The sequence below is a fragment of the Aquarana catesbeiana genome, linkage group LG11 (assembly GCF_042186555.1).
Source record: "Aquarana catesbeiana isolate 2022-GZ linkage group LG11, ASM4218655v1, whole genome shotgun sequence".
Taxonomy (NCBI): Eukaryota; Metazoa; Chordata; class Amphibia; order Anura; family Ranidae; genus Aquarana; species Aquarana catesbeiana.
In genome coordinates, this window is record NC_133334.1 from 231,084,674 (window position 1) to 231,105,516 (window position 20,843).

The following is a 20,843-nucleotide window of genomic DNA, read 5'->3' on the forward strand; positions in this document are numbered from 1 at the left end:
CAAACAAGGCCAGATTGTGGGGTCAGAAATAGTTATGTGCAATATAGATATTGCTATAGAAGATACAAAAAAAAACCAAAATGTATCATGTCCCCCTAAACCTCAGTGCAATATGAAAAAATGTTAAGCCTAACTTTGATTGCTATGGGTCCTATGGCTATTCTATTGAACTGAATAAGTAGAAGAACACTGGCACACACTGTATATATGTATTACAAATTTATCACTATAAAAAATATATATCTTTTATTAATTGATACGTCAATCCAACCCCACATGCCATACCCCATAACCACTTAAAAACCAGCAGGGGTCTGCATACTGTATAACTCAATTCAGCAATAATCTAGTTTTTTCCAAGTATCTTGCCAAACTTACATAAATATATACAATATAAGCTATAGAAACTATGTCCGATAATATAATAAACACTAAGTATATAACTAAATATAAGCACCGTTATCATAAATAAATACTCATAACTTTATAAAACCAGTTCCAAAAATACAAAATGGATAGTTCACTGAATTAGAAATATTTCCAACAAAAAGATCATTGGAAAAAAAAAATGGAAAAAAAAAAAGGATCAGCTAGCATATACAATTTGGGAAGATGAGCAATTCCTTAAAAATTCTGATCATCACAAATAAAATGCTTTGATTAAAAAAATCCATCATCCCTCCTTGCAGAAATTAGGCACAAGCTCATGACTATAGGATTCGTCAACTGCGGTCTTACATTTATCTTATAACTATAATAACCACACAACGCTGCGTGACATGGGTTTTAATGGCCACAACAGCCTTTTATTAACCAAAATAAATATAACCATAAACATAACAATTCTTAACACCAGGAGGGGGTCTTTGGGGTCCCATTTTGCTCAATAACCACTGTGACCTCAGCTGTGCCCCAGCCGGCTCGAGGACATTGCGACTTTCCAAATTTCTCTTTCCCTTGGGACCTAAGTCCTGGGAGAACCACCAACAACAAACCAAGGTGGGATCCCATACCCTGTATGGGTCCCCCAAAATTTAACCAACTGTTTCAATTCTTGACCCCCCAAAGACCCCCTGACCCGCCAGCTGCTGTGACAAATTGTTCAAGAAAACCATAATATATATTCATTTTTTTTTTTTTTTTTTTTTATATTTTATTTTTTTTTTTTTTTTAAAGAAAAAACTCATAACCAAATGTAGGGCGGGAGGGAGGGAACTTCTACCAACAGGGAAAATTCTGGAATGATTTCCCAACAGCCTGTGCAACATCCCAACCCTTTCCTGCTCCACCCACACACCTGACCTGCTCCTCCAATAAGGTAAGCTGCCCTTTTTCCCCCTAACTAACTCAGTAAAAAACTTAACCCTTGCCGACCTGTTCCTCCCATAGTCATGCCGACCCTCCGTCTAGATTTTCCTCCGGGTCGCACTTGACTATAGGATTCGTCAACTGCGGTCTTACATTTATCTTATAACTATAATAACCACACAACGCTGCGTGACATGGGTTTTAATGGCCACAACAGCCTTTTATTAACCAAAATAAATATAACCATAAACATAACAATTCTTAACACCAGGAGGGGGTCTTTGGGGTCCCATTTTGCTCAATAACCACTGTGACCTCAGCTGTGCCCCAGCCGGCTCGAGGACATTGCGACTTTCCAAATTTCTCTTTCCCTTGGGACCTAAGTCCTGGGAGAACCACCAACAACAAACCAAGGTGGGATCCCATACCCTGTATGGGTCCCCCAAAATTTAACCAACTGTTTCAATTCTTGACCCCCCTGACCCGCCATGCGAGCTTGAGTGACACCTCACTAAAGCGAGTCCCTCCACACCTGCAGAGCCCTCTGCACCCCTTCCTGCAATCCTAAAAACCAAAAATCGGTTCCAACCGCATTCAGATGTACACCGTCATCCCTCCAATACCTAATAGATAGGTCTTCTAGATCCCGATGGCGAACCACCACACCCCCAAGGCGAGACACAAAACGCCCAATTTCCCTGTTGGCCTTTATCCGTGCTTTATTCAAGCGTTCAACGGAACGCGCATGTCGCCAAGTGTGTCGTGCCACTATGTCGGACCACACTATGACGACCCCAGGGAAGTCCCGCATCAGTCGCAGAATGTCAAACTTTACATCCCGAACAATGTCCCTAGCTGCCCGGACCCCCATATCATTCCCTCCCACGGAGAGCACCAATACATCAGGGGGCCTGTCCACTCTAGAGTAATAGTGGAATTCTGGAAGAACCCGTCCCCACATCATGCCTCTAACCCCCAACCATTTGCATACTGCTTCACTCCGGGAAACTCCAAGCTGTCTCCCTTCGGGCCGCGCATCTGCTCTGATCGCCCCCCAGAAGACATAAGAGTCACCCAGAATCCACACCAGGCCTTGAGGAAAACCTGTAACAGACAACCAAAGAAAACATATAGCCCAAAACATAACTCCAACAGATCAATAACATCATGAAAAAAAAAAAAAAAAAAAAAAAACATTATAGCATGTGCGGACGTACATAAATTTTAAAACGATCAGATTCCCATCTCCCTATGCGCATAACCATCTGTGGACTCAAACCGCAACGAGCTGCCTCCGTAGCTGCCCCTACCCTAAAAGAATGAGTGTTAAATTGAGCGGCTGGCATTCCAACCGTCAACAAGCAGCGCTTAAAAATTGCCACGAACTGGAAACGCGACAAGGATGCACCATCCTCGTCCTGTAAAAAAGGCCCTTGCACGCCCTTCCGAACCTGAGCGAAGCGCTGAACAGAACGTACCGGACACACTGCCTCCGGAAGCACCTTAAATAATGTCACATAAACCCCCTTGCCCAATTGATCAGTTTTAGATCTACTGATAAGGAGCTGAACGCTATCCGTATTGATCTGTACCTCCGAAAACAACAAACCCCCCACACCACGTTTATTTTTGCTCACCAGCTCCCCAATCCTCAAGGCTCCAAAGAAAGCCAAAGAAAAAGCTGCCGTAAAAAGTTGAACCTCATAAGGCGAGGAACAAACCCTGGGCAAGATTCCCACCATATCCTGTAGCAGCCCAAAGGACACTGGGCGCCTGGTATCTCTTACCACGCGTCCGCGCCGGAAACCCTTCATGGCCTGACGCACCATAAACTCCTTGGTAATATCCCGCAGGCCTTGTAGCTTATAAAGAAAAGCCAACGCAGCCAATCTCCGGTTCATTTTCGACACCGACTCTCCCTTGGAAAACTGCATCCCAATCACGTACAATAACAGTGAGAGCCTGTCCTGATCCGAAACACAACCCCCTACAGAACTTACCAGTTCGTCCCATTCCCGCCAAACCGAAGAGTAAGCCGCCCATGTTCCCGCACTCACCGAACGCTGTACCAAGCCACCAGCTATTCCAATGCCAGTCTCCACAGATGCCTGGGACAAGGAACCGACCTCTGCTCCGCCGCCGGCGCCAGCTTCCGGAACCTGTCCCACTGAAAACGAGACAAGGCATCAGCAATGGAATTCTCCACACCCGGTACATGCACAGCTTTTATAAAACAATTCAAACTCAAACAACGAAGGACCAAAAAACGTAACAAACGCACTACGGGCGGAGACGAGGCAGACAGACTAGACACAACCGCCACCACCCCCATGTTATCACAGTGAAAACAAACTCGCCGATTTTGAAAGCGAGATCCCCAGATGTCCAATGCCACCACAATCGGGAAAAGCTCCAATAGCACCAGATTACTCAAGAAGCCCGCGACACGCCACTCCTCCGGCCATGCCTCCGCACACCATGCCCCTTGACAGTACGCCCCAAAACCCAAACTGCCCGCTGCATCCGTGTACAAATCGAAATCAAAGGCCGATACCACCGGGGCCATCCACAAGGACCTCCCGTTATAGGTGGCCAGAAACTCCTCCCATACCCGCAGATCTGCCTTGTGTTCGGCAGAAAGCCGAATAAAATGATGTGGCATTCGTACCCCCGAAGTAGCGGCACTCAGGCGACGGCAAAAAATGCGCCCCATCGGCATGATGCGGCAGGCGAAATTAAGCTTCCCCAGCAAAGACTGTAATTGTTTCAGCCTAACTTTCTTCGCCTGTAGGGCCGCCCTCACCAACAATCGCAAGTCCTCCAATTTTGCCGTCGGCAAGCGACACTCCATTGCCTGTGTATCAATAATGATACCCAAGAATTGCATCTCAGTCGACGGCCCTTCTGTCTTTTCCGGCGCGAGAGGAATCCCGAAACGCCGCGCCACGCTTTCCAATGTTCGTAACAAGACCGAACAAACCGTGGATTTCGGGGGGCCAATACAAAGAAAATCATCAAGGTAGTGCAGAACCGAGCGCACTTGTGACTCTTCCCGAACCACCCATTCGACAAAGGTACTAAATGTCTCAAAGTAAGAACAAGAAATAGAACAACCCATGGGAAGACAACGGTCAACAAAAAACTGTCCACCCCAAAAACAACCCAGCAACGGCTGGCTATCCGGATGAACCGGTAATAAACGAAAAGCGGACTCAATGTCCGTCTTAGCCAATAATGCCCCCTGCCCATATCTCTGAACCCAACTAACGGCCGTATCAAACGACGTATAGGACACCGACGTCAAATCAGGCTCAATCGCATCATTTACCGAAGATCCCTTAGGATACGACAAGTGATGAATCAGCCGAAATTTATGTGGTTCCTTCTTAGGTACTACCCCCAAAGGAGACACATGCAACCCAGGTATGGGCGGGCGATCGAACGGGCCAGCCATTCTACCCATCTCCACTTCCTTAGCTAACTTATCCGTCACCACCTGAGGAAACTGAGAAGTAGATTTCAGATTCCTGGGCATAGAATCCCCAGACAAGGGTAGCGAACAGGGAATGCGAAAACCATATGCAAAGCCCTCGGCAAGAAAAATCGCCGCCTCCGTCCTGGGATACCTACTTAGGTACGGCAGCATCTCGGACAGATTTACCGGCGTCCTCCCTTTTTGAAACGGACTCACTAGATTGCAGCTTCCCCTTCTTAAAGCATTTGGCAAAACCGTGAGAGCCTCCGCATCCGGAGCACTCGTGACGGAACCGACAGGACGCGCCAAAGCGGCACGCTCCCTCGTTGAACTGCCAACAGTAGTTTTTACGTTGTGAGGCCGGCTGCCCAGTGCCTGAATCGCCGGCCCCCCCTGGAAAGGGCTGTCCTGAAGCCCGAGCCTGCACCATGAGCTTCATCCAAAGCCCAATATCCTTATGGTCCCATCTTAGCTGAGGCCTGACAGCTTTCCGCTGACGAAACTGTTCGTCATAGCGAAGCCATGCCAGTCCTCCATATACCCTATAAGCCTCCCCAATAGCGTCTAAATAGCAAAAAAGCGGAGAACAATTCTCCGGCTCCTTTTCACCTATGACGCTGGCCAATATCGCAAAGGCTTGCAGCCAGTTAGAAAATGTCCTAGGGATAAGCCGCCAACGCCGCCTCTCCTCCTCCTCCTTTTTACTCTCATCTGCCTTTCCTTTATCTATGTTAAACTTCTCTAGCGGCAAAAGGGAGAATATCTCCACGTATTCCCCCCGCCAAATCCTCTCCCTAACTTCGGGCTTGAGATGTACCCCTAACGGACCCTCGAAGCATACATAAACCTCACCGTGTGCTCTATCACCCAAACGAACCCCATCGTCCCCCGACTCCTTAGCCTTACGCGACTCCGCACCACTGACCCTCGCCGTCTGAGACGCAGACTCAACTACCGCTGAGGATAATGGGATTTCCGTATCCGCTTGTCCTTCCCACTGGGACGCCGTGCTCACCGCCGGCGGCAGCGTAGAACTACACGCAACAGGGGCATCACAGCCCAATCCATCCGACGTGGTCACGGCAGGGACCCACGCCCCCGTCGGCCCTGCTACTGGTCCTGAAGGCCCAGGCGGGGCGCAACGGTCCAACAGTTCCCGAAAACCCGCAAAAAATTCCGCCAAACCCGCCACACCAGGTTCCCTCCCCATCTGACCCGCTTGCTCCCTGCCCCGTGACCCCCCCTTTCCACCCTCCGTGAACCCAACACCTTGCCCTACAAAAGTAGCAGAATTAAAATTGGACTCACCAGGCTGCCTGCGCACCGAATCCCGAGCAGCCGCACTTCCGGATCCCAGCTGACTCTGCACGGTAGGGCGCATGGCCGGTGATCGCCCATCGCCGTCATCGCTGGACACCTCGCCGGATTCTGCTGATGACTCACGCACCGACTGTGCCGCAGGCGTCCTTCCCCTCGATTCCTCTGCTTCAGCACGCCCCGGCGTACCCTCATCTTCCTCCGCCTCCATCTGACAGCTGCGGGGTCCGCGTGCACCCCCAACTGTGGAAGGGGGTCGCCGGCCCTTTAATTGAGCTTGGCCACTCCCCCGTGCAGCTGTCACTCTATCTCTGCTTGAAGATGGCTGCAATGTCTGTGTAGAAGCAGCAGAGGGCGCCAACTGCCTTCTGCTGCCTGTTTCTCCAGCCTTCCCACGCCGAGCCGACGCTTCAGCCACAGGAGAGGGAGCTGATCCTCCAGATGACGCTGCCGACGAGCGCAGGTACCGGACCTCCTGGCTCCCACAGTCCGCTCTGCCCACCGATCCAGAAGGGACAGGGCTCCCGCCCCTCCCTGCATCCGACTGTGTCCCTCGCCGAGCCGGCCTCCTGCTAGGCACATCAGCAGGAGAGCCGGCCGTGACATCCTGAATCACTGTAGAGGGGGAGGAGGGGGGAAGAGAGCGCAGCGGCCCCCCCTCCCGCAGGTCCCGCCGATGCTGGGGATTCCTCCCAGGCCCTCTGCTGTGGCCAGAAGCTGATGGCCTAGCAGGGGACACTGAAGGGTTCCGTGTGGAGCTCCCATGCGGCCGCCGGACCCGGGGGGTATGGGAAGGGCTCAAGCGCTCAGGAGGGCGAACCCTCCTAGCGCGCTTAGATGAAGGGGGAGATCCAGGAGGAGAGGGATCAACCCCCGACCCCCCTAACATGCCTAATAATTGTTGTTGGAGCCACTGAGGACCCCGTGTAGAGGCTGCAGCCTTAACCTGGTTCCACAAGGCCTCCAAATCGCTCATCCTGCCTGTATTTCTCTCCGCAGGGGCCGACAGAACTTCTACCAACAGGGAAAATTCTGGAATGATTTCCCAACAGCCTGTGCAACATCCCAACCCTTTCCTGCTCCACCCACACACCTGACCTGCTCCTCCAATAAGGTAAGCTGCCCTTTTTCCCCCTAACTAACTCAGTAAAAAACTTAACCCTTGCCGACCTGTTCCTCCCATAGTCATGCCGACCCTCCGTCTAGATTTTCCTCCGGGTCGCACTTTAGTTGCGTATCAGCACAAAGAGGCATGCATAAGCTGGAAAATATTAATTGTCTACCCTCAAGTTGTAAAGCGCTACGTAAACTGTTGGCACTGTATAAATCCTGTATAATAATAATAATAAATTGCAGCAAAAGAAAGCAGGTTTATATCACAGACATGGAATAATTCAGTTCTACCAAAAAAAATACTTGATTGCATTTAATCATAGTAAAGCATGCATAAGCTGAAGGATATTATTGCAGCAGAGGGAAGCAATTTGTCAGGACAAGCATATAAAAGCCAGTCCAGTCAATTAGGATCCAGATAGGGTGAAGATGTAGCCAAGCTTGTAATTACATATAGGCAAACATAGCAGTAGGTTAAAGTGATAGTAAACCCTGCTTTATTTATTTTTTATACCGGTCCCAGGTGGTTGATGGCATAATAAGCTAGTATGCACTGAATATTAGCACATTATAACAGGCTTACCTGGCAAATGAAGCCCTCCAGCACTGAGCTGTCACTGCTGCCAGTGCTTGCCACGATGACATAACACTTGCAGCATGGTGCTCTCTCCATTCAGGGCATAGGGAGTGTGCCCTGAATGCAGAAGTAACTGTGCATGTGCCATCATCAGCCAAGCTGACATTGCTATTTGCTAAGGGGTGCAGCTTAGGATTGATACAGACGTACCTACAGTTAAGACCTATCATAATTGCCATGAATTCTAGAAAGTATTATTTTACTGAAAGGGTAGTTGATGCTTGGAAAAAACGTCTAGCAGAGGTAGTGAAACAGTCAACAGGCAGACTCGAACTACTCAGTCTTTTTTTCTGCCGTCACTTTGCTATGTTTCTATGTAAAACAACCATTATCATTACCTCCATTTTTCAATTACATCAGCTGTGCAGGATTTCTAGCTATGATTGTGGAGTCCAATAGGCTCCAGGGATTGGCTAGTCATACATACAGTACATTTACGTTTACATAAGCCTGCGGGAGTAACTTATGCGTTCGCATTTGCGCGTAAGCATGGGGGGACAGGGGTGCTTTACATTTTTTTTATTATTATTATTAATGTTTGTTTTATATAAACCTTTTTTTTTTTTTTTTTTTACACTTTTTTTTTGGATTAACTTTATTGCTCTCACAAGGGATGAACAACATCCCTTGGAAAGCATGGGCCCCCAAATCTCTCCTCTGTCCTCTAATGCAGCTGATCAGATGCTAACTGTCCAGTAAACAAAGAGGTGGAACCGGAAGTGATGACATAGTCATCACCCCCAGTTTCCGGGGTCACAAAGAGAGAGAAACAACGTCAGTTGTTACGTGGTGGCTGGTGCTCAATATTTTGTGGGGGGGGGCGGCAAACCAAAGCCAACACCCCCCCGGCAGGAGATGGATAGGATGGCGGTTTTCCCCCGTCCCCCCCATGGGGGCAACAGAAGGGAAGGCGGCGATCAGAGGCCTCCTTACCTTAGGAGGCAGATAGATGACAAGGATCCGGAGTAGGGCTGCTGCTCCTCGCTCCAGGTACTCCTCACTCCGGGGCCATTGCTTCTCCTCCCGACCAAACAGGAAGTGGGTCCTGAGACCCGATTGGTGAGGAGTCCTAAGTATACCCGCCACAATCCAAGGATGTCTTTGGATGTCCTATGGGCGGGAAGTAGTTAACCATCTTTTGAAAATTTACTCAAGTTCAACTTTAAAGCTGAACGCCAGCTTTTCCTCCCCAGAACAACAGATGCATTGTGTATGTGAATGAATCACAACCCCGCTGTAAGTTTTTGTGTAACATCCCTCGTTTAGCTGTATAGAGCAGGTTTCGGTGTCTGTGATGTCACTCCTCTTCCTGGCTGAATTTCTAAGTGATCTGACTTCCTGTTTCCTTCCTGATACTATATGTCCCATGATCCTTTGAACCTCTGTAGTTACAGGGCGGGCTATGGGAGTCACTTGTAGCAGCTGTGGGAGTTGATGTGCCCTGGTCTTCAGGTTACTGTGGGTGTTTCTGGGCCTTCATGTGGGTGGTGAATGGGGGCCAATGGAATTTTGTTATACCTTCACACTCCGTTGTGCTGTACAGTAGATAGGGAACAAGTAGGAAGTATAACTGCTTTAAAGTATAACTTTAGGCAGAAAATTAAAATAATTCTAAAGGCGTTTAAAAAAATAAAAAATAAACATATTATACTTGCTCTGTGCAGTGGTTTTGTACAAAGCTGCTCCGACCCTTCTCTTCTTGAGTCCCCAGCCAGCGCTCCTGGTCCCCCGCCCAGTGTCCCCATAGCAAGTAGCTTGCATAGACACACAGAGCGTTGATTAGCACTTCCCCCTTGCTCCCTCCTCAATGGCTGTGATTGACAGCAGCAGGGGAGTTCCCCTTTATACTCATAGAGGACCCTAATTCTGTATGTGGGCCTGGTATGGATATTAAAAGGGAACACCACAATTTTAATTTTTTTTGGCAGAGTTATCCTTTATATTCATATCAGACATTATTCCTGAATGAGGGTTTAATATGATATTACAGGGGAACCCCACACAGTTTTTAATTTTTGATATGGAGTTCCCTTTTATATTATATATTATACATAGCAGACCCTAATCCAGAGCGAATCCACCAATTTTTTTGTAAGCTGCAAAGCTCCCCTTTATGTTCACATCAGACACTAATACTTGATGAGGCTCTGGTAGGAATAATAAAAGAGAACACAATTTTTGAGCAGTTACCCTTTGGAATCATAGAGGATATGATTCCTGCGATAGGTCAGCTATATTGCACAAAACCACGTGCCTGTACATCATTTCATGAAATAGACAGTGTTGTGCGTGCGCTGCTAGAGGCACGCGCACTCGCTGATTGGCCAGAGGGGGAGCCAATCAGCGATGTCCGTCGGGACCTGCCGATCGTTCCCCAGAGAGGCATATCACCATTCTGAGAGGGGAGAACAGAGTGATCTTGTGTTCCTGCTAAGCAGGAACACGGATCTCTGGGTTCCCCCAGTCAGTCCACCCCCCACACAGTTAGCAAGCACCCCCTAGGGACATACTTAACCCTTTGATCACTACTGGTGTTAACCCTTTCCCTGCCAGTGTCATTAGTACAGTAACAGTGCATATTTTTAGCACTGATCACTTTAATAATGTAACTGGTTCCCAAAAAAGTGTCAAGTCCCGCTAAAAATGACTGATCGCCATTGAAATGCCATAAAAATATCCCATAGTTTGTAGACGTGGTAACTTTTGCGCAAACCATTCAATATATACGCTTATCGGGATTTTTTTTTTACCAAAAATATGTAGCAGAGTACATATTGGCCTAAACTGATGAAGAAATTAGATTTTATTGGATATGTGGATATGTGCAGAGGTGATCATATACCACCAAAAGAAAGCTCTATTTGTGGGAAAAAAAGGACATCAATTTTATTTGGGTATATTGATCGCACGACTGAGCAATGGTCAGTTAAAGTAACGCAGTGCCGTATCGCAAAAAATGGCCTGGTCATTAAGGGGGTAAAACCTTCCGGGGTTGAAGTGGTTCAAGGGGTGTCCGACCAGCTTTTAATCTTTGACACTGAGTTCCCTTCTAAAACCATAGCAGACCCTAATCCTGTATGGGGATGTGGTGTGGATATTAAAAAGGAATACCACACTTGATATTTGCGGTTACCCTTTATATTCATATTAAACCCAAATTCTGGATGAGGGTCTGGTATAGATATTGGGGAAGAACCCCACACTTTACAATTTTTGCAACAAAGTCCCCATTTATATTTATAACTGACCCTAATCCTGTACAAGCATCGCGCTTGTGTTACCATTCCTTCGGCATCTGCGCATTTCCAAACACACTGCAACCCACAAGAAAATATGTTCTTTGCTGTGCATTTCAAAGAGAAGCGGCAATGCGCATGTTTCCAAACGCATAGCAACCCGCAAGAAAATGTACATTTTGCCCTGCATTTCAAAAAATGCACGGCATGTGTCTTGTGTTGCCATTCGTTCACATCTGCGCCTTTCCAAACACAGGGCAACCCGCAAGAAAACACACGCTTTGCCAAGCGTTTTAAAAACGAGTGGCAATGCTCGTAGTGCTTGCATTATCATTTGTTAGCAGCAGCACGTTTCTAAACACATGGCAACCTGCAAGAAGATGTACGCTTTGCCGTGCGTTTTGAAACCGCGTGACAATGTGCATCACGTTTGCGTTACCATTTAGGTTGCATTCACATTTGAGCGTTTCTGAACATGAATCAACCCGCACAGAAAACGCTTTGCTGGGAACGCGCATTGCGCTTGCCATTATGGTGACGCAAGTGCAATGCATGTTTGCAGCACATTTCTGAAATGTGTAGCAAAGCATGCGTTTTCTGTGTGAGTTACCGCGCATTCGGAAACATGCACAGGTAAATGCAGCATAATTGGTGATGACACCCCAATCACGATTAGCAGATGTGTGTTTTGCTGCGTGCCAAAATGTGCACTGAAAAACATGTTACACTCCATGACTGAAAACGTTCTAGTGCTATTTTGGAGCATTGGTCATGCATAGGGCAGCCCATTCAAGTGGATAGGCTGCCCTATGTGCCACGTATGTTTACGCTTGCAAAACGTGCAAAAAATCCTGAGTGGGAACCTGCATTTCCGCTACACTCAGGTGTGAATGTAATGTGCTTGGGAGGAAGTTTTTAGGCAGCAAAGATGACCTGGGAGGTGAGGTTTAACCACTTGCCCTCAGGAAGATTTACCCCCCTTCATGACCAGGCCATTTTTTGCGATACGGCACTGCATTACTTTAACTGACAATTGCGTGGTTGTGGGACACTGTACCCAAATAAATGTGCTTTTTTTCACCACAAATAGAGCTTTTCTTTGGTGGTATATGATCACCTCTGCAGTTTCTATTTTATGCACTATAAACAAAAAAAGACCACCAATTTTTGAAAAAAAAACAATATTTTTACTTTCTGTTAGAATACATATCAAACAAAAAATGTGAAAAAATCGAATTTCTTCATCAATTTAGGCCAATATGTATTCTGCTGCTTATTTTTGGTAAGAAAAATCCCAATAAGCGTATATTGATTGGTTTTCACAAAAGTTATAGCATCTACAAACTATGGGATAGATTTATGGACTTTTTAAAAATGTTTTTACTAGTAATGGCGGCAATCAGCGATTTTTAGTGGGACTGTGACATTGCAGCGGACAAATCTGACACTAAGTGACACTTTTTGGGGACCAGTGACACCATGGGGTGATAACCCCTGTATCTGCATGTGCCGACATCATCGGAACATGCACACTGAAGCAATGACACGTACGTGCCGTTACCGGTGGCTCCCGCGCGCGGGAGTGACATCATCGCAGCTCCGGCCAATCACAGTGCCGGAGCCGCAATATCTGGAAGTAACTCCGGGGAGAAATGTCGCCGACCAGTGCTGTGTACGGGCACTGTAGCGAGGGCTTCGATCTCAGGTGAGTATTACATAATGAGCTAGTATGCTATGCCTTTGTCTTGCAGGTGTTTTTTTATTTTTTTCAAAGTAAGTTTACAACGACTTTAAGGGCCTCCCTGCCGCAGTATATGTACGTGGTTAAAGAAAAAAAAACACAGATCCATCAAAATCGGAATCTTATCAGTAAAGTCGCTTTGAAATCACAACTGGTCTCAAGGAAGTCATACAGCAAAGTCGAGCTGGAAGTCGCAGAACTTTCATGTTGTGTTAGTGTGGACCAGGGCCAATTGTGATCCAATCCCTCCCAGCCTCAGCACAGCTATCTTTCCCAGCAGCCTGTGTATATTATGTGAAGGGGTTTCCTTCTTGAATAAAGTTGGGAACTGTGAGGTGGGACTTGGGAGGTTTGGACACTTCCTGAAGGTGTGACCGGGCCGGACTGAATGCTAATTAGGATGTATTCAATCCCACCCACCATCAGAGCTGTGAGGGCAATGACATCATTTACATAAAGGGGAGTGTACAGACTCTGAGCATTGCAGGAAGTGGCTGTGGAAGAGACAGAGTCTATCAGCAGGATATGCATAGTGTCACATGGTACAAAGCCACAATTAACCCCCCGCTGGCGGCCGAAAAAGGGTTAAATCCACTCGTATAGCGCGGCTATAGCCGCGGTATTGCCGCGGTATAGCCGCGCTGTCCCATTGATTTCAATGGGCAGGAGCGGTGAATACACCGCTCCTTCACCGCTCCAAAGATGCGGCTGACAGGAGATTTTTTCTTCTCCTGCCAGCGCACCGCTTCAGTGTGAAAGCCCTCGGGCTTTCACACTGAACAAACAGCAGAGGCTGTTTTGGGGCGGTTTGCAGGCAGTATTTTTAGCGCAATAACGCCTGCAAACCGCCCCAGTGTGAAAGGGGCCTTAAAATGTAGGTATGCTATCTTTTCTGATAACAGGACATTGCCCATGGTAGCCTGTAGCCTGGTACACACTAATGCCGCGTACACACGATCGCACATATTCCGACAACAAAATTCATGTTTTTTTTCGACGGATGTTGGCTCAAACTTATCTTGCATACACACGGTCACACAAATCTTGTCGGAAATTCCGAACGTCAACGCGGTGATATACAACACGTACGACGAGAAAAATGAAGTTCAATAGCCAGTGCGGCTCTTCTGCTCGATTCCGAGCATGCGTGGAACTTTGTGCGTCGGAATTGTGTACACACGATCGGAATTTACGACAATGGATTTTGTTGTCGGAAAATTTGAGATCCAGATCTCAAATTTCGTTTGTTGGAAATTCCGACTGAAAATGTCCGATGGAGCCTAAACACGGAATTTCCGACAACCAGCTCCCATCGAACATTTCCTGTCGATGGGAGTTACAGGTTTTTTTTCAAGCAACCCGCTGGTTGCACAAAAAAAAAAAACTGACAGCTATGGTCGGAGCTGCTGTACTACTAACTATGCGACATTAGTACGTTACGACATTAGACACCCCGACCCTCCCCCCACTCATTCACCCATTCAATCAAGGTTGCCCATGGTACTGTAGGTGCCATATAAGTTGGTGATCCTGACATGAGCTACTGATTCATGCAAAGTGTTGATTTTAGCCAATAATCCCTTTTAAAAGGCATAAATGCTTCAACCCTCTTACCGTATATGTGACTGTGTTGTTATTCTGCATCACTGAAATGTTTAGCAGGTCCCATTCCCCTATGCTAAAGAAAGATGATCTCGAAAGGTTATATACTGTTCCAGAATCATATTTATGTACTATTTTAACATTCTCACCTGCAAAAGAATGAAATACACCATGAAATGGCTGTAAGAAATTGTACTAAGGCTTTTTTTTCGATATTTTTATCTGTGCAGATCATAATTGTTCACAATTTATCCTTTCACATTTTTATCATTTGCACTTGCACTTTGATGTAGATATTTTCACAGCACTCATCAGATATCCCACAGTGCAGCACAATTATTACTTATCAATTTATCTATCTGCTATGGCCTTATGTTGTGGCCTAACTAAGCTGCTTACATACTGTCCAGTCACTGTACGTTAGTTTGGCAATTGTCTCTGAAATAATGCATTCCTTTTTCTATTTCATGATAATGATGATGATCACAGGTGCTGATGACTATAATCCTGCTCCATCCTCTGGACTTAATGGAGAGCGAGGCAGCTATATATCATTCTGCCAGTGCTACTAGCAGTGGCTGTTGGCAGCAGTGGAAATGTAAAAAAGTTCAATGGCTGCAGTGCTAGCTACTGCCTCTTGGGGCCCAAGGATATGCTATGGACTTTTATTTACTCCATGTGTGCAGGGTGTGTCAGGGCACAGTAGCCCCCTTCCTCGGGGCCCTTGTGCACACATAGATGATATGCCAGTGCTTTTAATGTAGCTATGAAAAACATTTTCATTCTTTTAGATTTACAGCTTTCATTAAAATAATACCTGGTGTTCCTGGAATAACGGTCCTTGTGCAAGTCAGGGGTGCAACTAGAATTGTGAAAGACCCTTGGGCACCCCAAGAAGAGCAATGATGCCACTGTGGCGAATTGTGGGTGTGGCAAAATTGCACTTAATAGTGGGAGGACTTAAAGGGGTATGGTTAAATAAAACCTAAGCCTACTTTGCTCTGGTCAAGAAAAAGTAAGGCATGGAGTGCAGGGGTCAGGAGTAAATAACAATTAGGTCACAGGAGTAAGGAACACACGGAGTGCAGAGTTCAGGAGTAAGTCATGCACAGAGTGCAGGGGTCTGTAGTAAGTAATGCACAGAAAGCAGAGCTCTAAAGTAGGTAACACAGCGAGTGCAGGAGTTAGGAGTATATAATACAGTCCAACAATGCACACATATGTTACAATTCTTATACTCCTATTGTATTTCAATTATAATCCTAATTACTCAGCTAGAAGTGACAGCATCACAGCCAGCCATAAATCTCAGTACAAAGGATCATTATGACGCACTTAACAACCGTGCTATAGCCGAATAACAGCTACAGCACGACTCAATAACTCTGGGAGGGCGTACTATGACGTCCTCCCAGAATCGTGCTACCGCGCGCCCCCTGGGGCGCGCACACGAGAGTGTCCATGACTCCCAGGTCCTGAGGACGGATCACAGTAAATGGCTGCTGACAGCGGCTGTTTACCACACGATCACTCTGTCAAATGATGGAGCGATCACTTCTTAACAAATGAGCGTCATGTCCGGTTCCTCTCTCCCCTCTCTGTAACGATCGCTAGCGGAGAGGGAAAGATTGGGTGCAGCAGCGCTGTGGGCTGGATCTGTAGTGCCCACAACGCTGCTCTGTGCCCATTGCAGGACTCATCCATCCATCCATGCTCAGCCCCATCCATACTCAGCCATGTCACCCATACTCAGCCATCCATGCTCAGCCATGCCATTCATACTCAGCCATCCATCCATCTCAGCCATACCTAGCCATACCCAGCCATACCCAGCCATACCCAGCCATACCCAGCCATACTCAACCATACTCAGCCATACCCAACAATACTCAGCCATACCCATTCATGCTCATCCATGCCACATTCATGCCACTACAGTGCCCAGCAGTGTCTCATAAAAGTGTAATAGATAGTCAAATTAGATTTGACATTTATGCCCCTAGAACACCTGAGGTGCTCCCTGCATGTTGGGCCTCTGTATGTGGCCAGGCTGTGGAAAAGTCTCCCACATGTAGTATCACCATACTCAGAAGGAGTAGGAGAATCTATTTTGGGGTGTACTTTTTAAATTTGGTATGTACATGCTATGTGTTAGAAATATGGACAACTTTGTGTAAAAAAAAAAATGCGTTTTCATTTTCTTTCCACATTTTCCAAAAACTTGTAGAAAAAAATGACACCTTCAAAAGACTCATTATGCCTCATAGAATATACATTGGGGTGTTTTCTTTCCAAAATGGGGCCATTTTTGGAGCGTTTCCATTGTCCTGGTGCTCCGGGTCCTTCAAAAGTGCAAGAGGTAGTCAAGAAAGGATATGTGTAATTTATGCTCCTAGAACGCCTGATGGTGCTCCCTGCATGTTGGGCCTCTCTATGTGGCCACGCTGTGTAAAAGTCTCACACATGTGGTATCACCATACTCGGGAGGAGTAGTAGAATGTGTTTTGGGGTGTAATTTGTGGTATGGCTGTGTGTGAGAAATAACCTGCTAAAATGACAATTTTGCAAAAAAAAAAAAAAATCTTGATTTTGCAAAGAATTGTGGGGAAAAAAACAACTTCAAAAATCTCATCATGCCTCTTACTAAATACCTTGGAATGTCCACTTTCCAAAAAGGGGTCATTTGGAGGGTATTTGTACTTTTCTGGCTTATTAGGGTCTCAAGAAATGAGCTAGGCCGTCAGTACTTCAGGTGTGATCAATTTTCAGAGATTGGCACCATAGCTTGTAGACTCTAACTTTCACACAGACCAAATAATATACACCGATTGGGTTATTTTTACCAAAGATATGTAGCAGTATAAATTTTGGAGAAGAAAAATTACTAATATTTTATTTTTTTTAAGTTTATAACAGAAACGAAAAAAAAAATGTATTTTTTGTTACAGAATTTTTGGTCTTTTTTCTTTTATAGCGAAAAAAATTTAAAAAGCAGTGATTAAATACCACAAAAAGAAAGCTCTATTTGTGTGAAAAAATATATCATAGAGTGACCCTTTAATGAGAGTCTGAGAGGGCTGCACACCCCAATTACAATTTTTGAAAAGAAAAAAGTGGAAAGTTTCCCGCGGGGCTTTTTAGCAGCAAATAGGAGTCAAAAATTTTGTAAAAAAATCACAGATTTTTTATTATTATTTCAAAGGATGGTTAGACACAAAACATATAAAAAGTAATTAAAATATGAGCTCTGGTATATACAAGGTGGATTATAAACACATATATACAGCACTGTCTATAAAAGAAATAAAAAAAAAAAAAAAAAAACTAAAGCAGCCAGCACAGCAGTGGATAAAGTTGAAAAAATGACAAATTGGGTGAAATGTGCAGCGCTTATGTGATCATATAAACCATAACAAATATTATGAGTAAAAAAAACGTGAATAATAAATGATATGCTCAAAAATACTCCAAGCAGTCCTCTATTATGATATGCAGGGGGAACTTGGTGGAACTCAGTTCCACCACCTCTGGCTCAGACCCTTTGGTGCCTGCTCACTACAATCACTTGTAAACACAGAAGTCTGGTTTCTGTGTTTACAAGTGATAGCTCTGCACTCTGTATGTAATGCAATTCTGGTATTTATTGCCCCTGTTAGACCCTCCTACTGTTTTTGTGAAATTTGACTGAACACACCCACTATTTGATGTGATTTGGAGGGTGTGTGTAGGGGGAGGGGTTTTGTGGGGCCGTGGTTAAGTTTCAGCACCTATTGTTTGAGAAAAAAAGCCCTGATGACATGTGATGTCTATAAACAGAGGAACTTGAACGTGTGATGTCCAAAAAAAGAAAAAAGTCAGTGACAAGCTTCAATCATGTGTGATGATAATCCTCAACCACATGTGGATATAATATAGTGACAGTCATTGACTTCAAATATGTATGATGTAATAACAGTTGATAGTAGATCCACCACCAAAGACACCAGAAGCTGCTTACCAGAGGGACTGAACTCAAATAGGTGTACATCTAGTGAGTCAATCAAGCTTTGTGGTATAATATACCAAGGGGATAAAAAGCTTATTGGGTAAACCTGCGTTTATATCTCCACATACCTTAAAACTGAACATTGCATGACTGCAAAAAGCTTATTGGGTAAACCTGCGTTTATATCTCCACATACCTTAAAACTGAACATTGCATGACTGCAAAAAGCTTATTGGGTAAACCTGCGCTTATATCTCCACATACCTTAAAACTGAACATTGCATGACTGCAAAAAGCTTATTGGGTAAACCTGCGTTTATATCTCCACATACCTTAAAACTGAACATTGCATGACTGCAAAAAAGCTTATTGGGTAAATCTGTTTGTCACCACTGTTTCAACTCCATCTGTAGCCATGCTCACATTATTTCAATGTTTATTTAGCCATTAAGTCTTACCTAAATTATGGGTTGCCTTATCTTTACAATTTTGGCCTTTTAGTCCCCTTGCAGTTTGATTGTGGTGTGAAAGTTATGCCCTGCTAGCTGTGTTGCTAATATGCCCTCCTAATTGATTAATTGCCAGATTCAACCCACACCCAACACACAGTATAAAAACAAGGCCTTCCTTACGGGGGAACACATACAGGGGGCTGCACATACAGGGGGTTCTTCCAAAGAAGTGGCGTTCTTAAAATAAGTGGCACTTCTGCTCTTGCACTTCAGCGATTTGCACAAAGCAAACTATAAAAGACTGCAGGTGACCCCATTTCCTAATTTTATCATCTTCCTCTCTGAAACATGCACTCTTTACCTCTCCTCCTTTTCACAATTGCTGCCTCTCTCCTCAAACTCTCTTTTCTACATCCCTCTGCTCCACCCCACAACCTGTACATATCACCCTCACTTCTCCCCTCCCCCTATTACTGCACTCATCACCTCTTTCTAACTCTAAGCCCACTTGCTAACATACCCCCCAGGATACTGAAGCATGTCCCCTCATACAAATCATATTCTCATATTACCTCCCTCACTCTTCTGCTTCTCCTAATCGCTGGAGATATTTCCCCAAACCCTGGGCCCACTTTATTTAACTGTGCCCAACACACCCATCACCATCACCCTACACCCTCTGGCAGTAGTCGCAATCTACACAATCTAGTCTCCATTCCTCTTCTTGCCAACACCAGCCTCACTCTCTCCTGCGCCCTCTGGAACGCCCGCTCTGTCTGCAACAAACTCACTGCTGTTCATGACCTCTTTGTCACTAATTCCTTTAATCTACTTGCTCTCACAGAAACCTGGCTCCACGAATATGACACCCCTTCTCCTGCTTCCCTCTCCCAGGGTGGCCTTCACTGGACTCACTCCCCCAGGCCTAATGGACGCAAGGGAGGTGGAGTGGGATTCCTCCTATCCCCCCAGAGCACCTTCCAGGTTATTCACCCTCCTCCCTCTTTTTCACTCTCATCATTCGAAGCCCACTGTATACGTCTATTCTCTCCCACTTCCCTAAGAATTGCTGTGATCTACCGGCCCCCTGGACCATTATCGACTTTCCTTGATGAGTTTTCTGCCTGGCTACCCTACTTTCTCTCTTCGGAAATTCCCACAATCCTTCTCGGTGATTTCAACATCCCTGCTAATACAAACATTCCTGCTACTTCTAAACTTCTTAGTCTAACCTCTTCATTTGACCTGAAGCAATGGGTACAGGCTTCTACTCACTCTGATGGCAACACCCTTGACCTTGTATTCTCTTACCTATGCACTCCATGCAACTTCTCAAACAATCCTTTTCCTCTGTCCGACCACCACCTTATTAGTTTCTCTCTCCCCCTGTCTTCCACCACCTTTCCCTCCAATCGCCTAACCGTCACCCGTAGAAACTTTCGCAACTTCAACTCCTCTCTCCTCTACTCTGCTACCGACCACCTCTATGACAAAATCTCCCCCCTGTCCTGCCCCAACCAAGCCATATCCATCTACAATAAATCTCTGTCCTCCACCCTGGACAAGCTCGCTCCCCTCACTACACGCAGAATCAGGCCTCGACCCCTACAACCCTGGCAAACAGATGACACTAAAATTCTCAAAAAACGTAGTCGTGCTCTTGAGCGTCTGTGGCACAAGACTAAGTCTCTCAAAGACTTCAACCAATACAAATCTGCCCTCCAAAAATACTATTCTTTCCTCCACACTGCCAAGCAAACCTATTTTACAACTCTTATTAATACCTTCTCATCCAATTCCCGTAAACTCTTCTCTACCTTCAACTCTCTACTTTGTCCTCCACTGCCTCCCCCCACTGATTTACTCACTGCCCAGGAAATAGCTAATCACTTCAAAAACAAGATTGATACAATCCGTGATGAAATCTCCACTCTACAGGTATCTCCCCCAGCTAAGACCCCATGTCAACAGATACAA

At 45.8% G+C, this 20,843-nt stretch overlaps 1 protein-coding gene across 1 annotated transcript in view; it reads right to left on the reverse strand.

The window, feature by feature from the left end:
* The window catches only part of LOC141111742 (5-hydroxytryptamine receptor 3A-like), a 59,585-nt gene that overhangs the window by 13,787 nt on the left and 24,955 nt on the right, over positions 1 to 20,843 (reverse strand). The window contains exon 7 of the mRNA XM_073603882.1: positions 14,442 to 14,578. Within this exon, the coding sequence (XP_073459983.1) occupies positions 14,442 to 14,578 (137 nt within the window). The remainder of the gene's footprint in view (positions 1 to 14,441; positions 14,579 to 20,843) is intronic.